This window comes from Pistacia vera, unplaced genomic scaffold (assembly GCF_008641045.1).
Source record: "Pistacia vera cultivar Batoury unplaced genomic scaffold, PisVer_v2 Contig347, whole genome shotgun sequence".
NCBI lineage: Eukaryota > Viridiplantae > Streptophyta > Magnoliopsida > Sapindales > Anacardiaceae > Pistacia > Pistacia vera.
Genome location: NW_022196165.1, coordinates 1,541,327 through 1,545,763, shown reverse-complemented (window position 1 = coordinate 1,545,763; position 4,437 = coordinate 1,541,327). Strand labels below are relative to the sequence as shown.

General features: G+C 36.0%; 1 protein-coding gene across 1 annotated transcript; it reads left to right on the top strand.

Annotated features, from left to right (window-relative positions):
- The first annotated feature begins 1,231 nt into the window (after positions 1-1,231).
- LOC116139114 (probable E3 ubiquitin-protein ligase XBOS31) lies at positions 1,232-2,336 on the top strand. Its single transcript, XM_031424787.1, has 3 exons — positions 1,232-1,442; positions 1,649-1,759; positions 2,271-2,336. Exons 1-3 carry the CDS (start codon positions 1,302-1,304, stop codon positions 2,334-2,336), a joined length of 318 nt encoding a protein of 105 aa, XP_031280647.1. The 5' UTR covers positions 1,232-1,301.
- Positions 2,337-4,437: the final 2,101 nt, after the last annotated feature.

Genomic DNA, 4,437 nt, shown 5'->3' with positions numbered 1-4,437 from the left:
CTTTATCACTTAGGCTTACACCACTAGCTATCAATTCGTCCCCTAACTCTTTCATTTTTAGGACATAATCACTAACACTTAGGGCATCTTTTTTGGTGTTCTGCAACATGTTTCTCAAGTAAAGGGTTCTAGCTTTAGATACACCTTGAAAATGCAGTTCTAGTAAATTCCAGATCTCATACAAAATGCTACATTTTGCGACATGCCAAAACATAGACTCAGAAATGGTGGATAGAAGCCAACTCACCAGAAATTAGTCGACTTTCTTCCAATTGAAATAGCTTGGATTTGGTTTCTTGACTGTTGTTTCTGAGCTCTCATCTTTCTCGAATTTGAACATTGGAGGACATGCCTTCTCTCTAGTGATAAATCCTTCCAGTCTATGAGAAATTAAAGCTGGTAGGATTTGTGAACACCAAAACGTATAGTTTTTCTCTAGTAATTTGACAGAAATGGATGGTAATGTGGGTGGAATATTGGAGTTTGTGAGGAATAAGAAATCAGCATCCATATCATCTGATTTAGAAGCTGATTTAGCTGAGGTATTATCAACAATCACCATTGACGCTGGTCTAATGGCTCTAATACCATGAAAGTTTTCCAGAATCAAGAAACAAGAAAGAGTAATTTAGACGACTCTAGAAAAAAGTCAATACTCTATTACTGATATGTCGAATTGAACTATTAACTAAAAAACAGAAAGAAGAGGCTGTTATATACTCTGCCAATCAGTAGAAAAACGCAGCGTTTCATGCTGCTTTAAAATGCAGTGTTTCAAACGTTTTTAATACAAACTAAGCTACCTTTAAAACCTTACAGATACACCCTTACAATTGACTTGCTTTACTCTGTTTAATAGACCCCTGAGGTAAGCTATGGAATAGACAATGTTCAAGACGGCCCTTTCGTAGAATGTGAAGCCGTTAATATATATATATATATATATATATATATATATACCTTTACATACAAGCGCTCCTTTTCTGAAAGGGAAAAGAAAGCTGCATTAGTTGGATTCAATCTTTCCTTAACATACGATAGAAAATTAGTCAAGTCAATCAAGAAAAAGTACCCGAAAGCTCAGGAACCTTCATTGAAGACTCCATAATATTCCATGCTCAAGTTTTTCGTGTTACGCAATAAAATTAAGCAAAATAAATGAGCACATCATATGCTTATAAAAAGGGAACAAAACTTAATTTCATTAAGTAAACATTCCAAATTTCTCTTTGTTCTTGCCTTGTTTTATTTTGTTCTTTTTTATCTCCTTAATTAATCATCAACAGAGACCACAAATAGACATGGAGAATGGTCATGTTAAACAATCATCAGGATCTGAGAAACGTATAACCATTCATGACTGTGCTCAGTTGGGGGATATTGATCGGTTTCAGAAGCTACTTCAGGATAATCCATCTCTTCTCAAAGAAAGAAATGCATTTGTAAGATTAATTTTTTTTTTCTTTTAGGCAATGAATACATATCCTTTTTGAAAGAATTAGTTTTCTAAGCTAGTTCTTTAGAGGGTTTTGGACAAATTAAGAAGGGAACAATAATTAAGTTGCTTTGCAAATTAATTAATTTAAAGTACAATTAAGCTGACTGTGTTTATCTTCCAATTTATGTATTCATTTTTGTTGAAATGCAGATGTCGGAGACACCCCTTCATGTTTCTGCTAGTAACAACAAGACAGAAATTGTGAAATTTCTGCTTGAATGGAAAGGAGATGATAAAATTGACTTGGAAGCGAAAAATATGGTATGTGTTCTTTATAAATTTTCCAAAGAGAAATCTAAGCAATATATGTGAACATGCAAGAAAGAAGACAAAAAACAATTGAACAGAAGAAGAATCGGGAAAAATTCTTATTAACAGATCTGATAAAACTTTTCAAAGAGTAAAACTTCTTTTGTACGATTTAGGAAGAAGACTAAAACTCCAAAACGGTGGAGTTTTGACTAACATACACTTAACTAAAAATAAGACCAAAACGGTGGAGTTTTGGTTATCAAACAATTGACTAAGTCAAGTCAATTATAGGTTTAGCCTTTAGCCTTTTTGACTCACATTCCCCCTAAAACCCAGCTCCATAGAATGTTGAGAAAGACAATCAGACCAATCTGAACGTTTGCATGAGGAACCATGCTTATTGTCATTGAATGATAATCCTATCAAAAGCAACTGATCTTAAAGAACTGAAGAAAGCAAATGCAACTGCAAATTGCATGTTGAATGGCTAAAGCACAAGAAATGTATAATTGTTCTGCAGCATGAAGTCCTAGAAACTGAAAGCTTTAGATGCAGAAGAGAAGAACATTTGCAAGAGTCAAACTGAACTATTCCAAAACTGAACTGCTGATCTGAAAACAGACTAAACAACTAATCCAAAATTGAACAATTGCTGATCCGAATCAAACTGAACGCTTGATCCAAAACTGAATCACTGCTAATCCAAATCAAACTGAACACCTGATCCAAAACTGAACCACTGCTGATCCAAATCAAACTGAACACCTGATCCAAAACTGAACCCCTGCTGATCCAAATCAAATTGAACACCTGATCCAAAAAACTAAACTGCTAATCCAAAACAGACTAAACAAATGATCCAAAAATTGAACAACTGCTGATTCAAACCAAACTAAACAACTGATCCAAACTGAACTGCTGATCCAAACCAAACTAACAAGCAAAGAACTGGTAGTGAGCCAAAGCAAAGCAACCACAAAAAGAAAAACTTCAGTCTTAGACCACTTAAATTATACCAGTATATGAGTAATATGAATCAAAGCAGAGCAAACAATCTTTCACTTCTATCACAGTGTTAAGTACAGATTTCAGCAACACTTACCACTGTTAATTTCTGGCATAATTCAGCAAATTGGGAAGCAGATAGGGCTTTTGTAAGAACATCAGCTATTTGAAGCTTGGATGGTACATACTGAATTGCCACTTTATTAGCTAATACCTGCTCTAGGATGTAATGTGCATCTATCTCGATGTGTTTGGTGCATGCAATGAAAGACCGGATTAGAAGCTAATGCTGCTGCACTAATGTTATCACACCATATCACAGGCTTAATATTTATAGAAATTCCTAGTTCAGTGAATAAACTCTGCAACCATGCTACCTCTGTGGTTGTTTGAGCCAATTCTCTATACTCAGCTTTAGTGGAAGAAAGGGCTACAAGTCGCTGCTTTCTTGAACTCCACTGAACTAAATTGGGTCCCATGTATACACAGCAGCCACTAGTGGAGCGTTGATCCTCCAAATTACTTCCCCAATCCACATCGGTGTAACATTCCACATTGAGAGAGCGAGTGGGCTAAAAGTGTAAGCCATAATCTAGTGTTCCTTTGACATACCGAAGAATTCTTTTGCATGCTTGCCATTGAAGAGTTGTAGGAGCTGATAGGAACTGACTAAGCTTAGTAACAGGAAAGCTAAGATCAGGTCTTATAAGTGTAAGGTATTGAAGTGCCCCTATAGTGCTTCGGTACAAACTCGATTGCTCGAATAAGTCACTATTACCTGAGAATAACCGTGTACCAACGTCCATAAGAGTGGAGCAAGGATGAGCTTCATTCATGCGGGTTTTGAGTAATAGATCAGCTACATATTTGGTTTGTTTCAGGTGGATACCACTGCAGTTTTGTGTAGCTTCCAAGCCAAGAAAATAGTGCAATGAACCAAGAGTTTTGAGTGAGAACTGATCATTTAAATCCTTCATAAGCTAAGTAATGTAATTTAAGCTGGACCCTATCAAAAGAATGTCGTCTACATAGACTAACACATAGGTTAGTAAAGAATTTTGCTTAAAAATGAATAGGCTTGAATCAGAGACAGAATTAACAAAATCCTTGTTGAGGAGGGCAACCTTTAACTGATCAAACCAAGCCCTTGGAGCTTGTTTAAGCCTATAAAGAGCTTTATTCAACTTGCACACATATGTAGGATTGTGAGGATCCTCAAAACCAGGAGGTTGTTTCATGTATACCTCTTCATTTAAAGTACCATTTAAAAATGCGTTGTTGACATCAATTTGATAAACATCCCAGCCATGTGTAACAACCAAGGTTAGAATGATTCAGATAGTGGATGGTTTAACAACTGGACTAAAAGTTTCAAAGAAGTCAAGTCCCAGGGTTTGTTGAAAACCTTTTGCAACCAACCTAGCCTTGTATTTTTGCAAAGAACCATCTGCATTATACTTGGTTCTAAATACCCATTTGTTCCCTACTACATTCACATTGGAGGAAAGAGGAACCAGTGTCCAGGTCTGATTTTTTAGCAGAGCAGTAAATTCAGATTGCATTGCCTCTTTCCACTTAGGATTAGCCAAAGCTTCAACAACAGAATTGGGTTCTGGCTCAATAACATGCTGTTTCGATAGAAAAATAGTGGAGGGATTTGCTATAGTATTAGCAGAGGAAGA

What these genes read in the sequence shown, in the direction of transcription:
- LOC116139114 (XM_031424787.1), top strand. Translation starts at nt 1,302, where the DNA reads ATGGAGAATGGTCATGTTAAACAATCATCAGGATCTGAGAAACGTATA. An exon ending in TCAAAGAAAGAAATGCATTT is followed by an intron (nt 1,443 to 1,648) that starts GTAAGATTAATT and finishes GTTGAAATGCAG; the next exon opens with ATGTCGGAGACACCCCTTCA. An exon ending in ACTTGGAAGCGAAAAATATG is followed by an intron (nt 1,760 to 2,270) that starts GTATGTGTTCTT and finishes ATTGTTCTGCAG; the next exon opens with CATGAAGTCCTAGAAACTGA.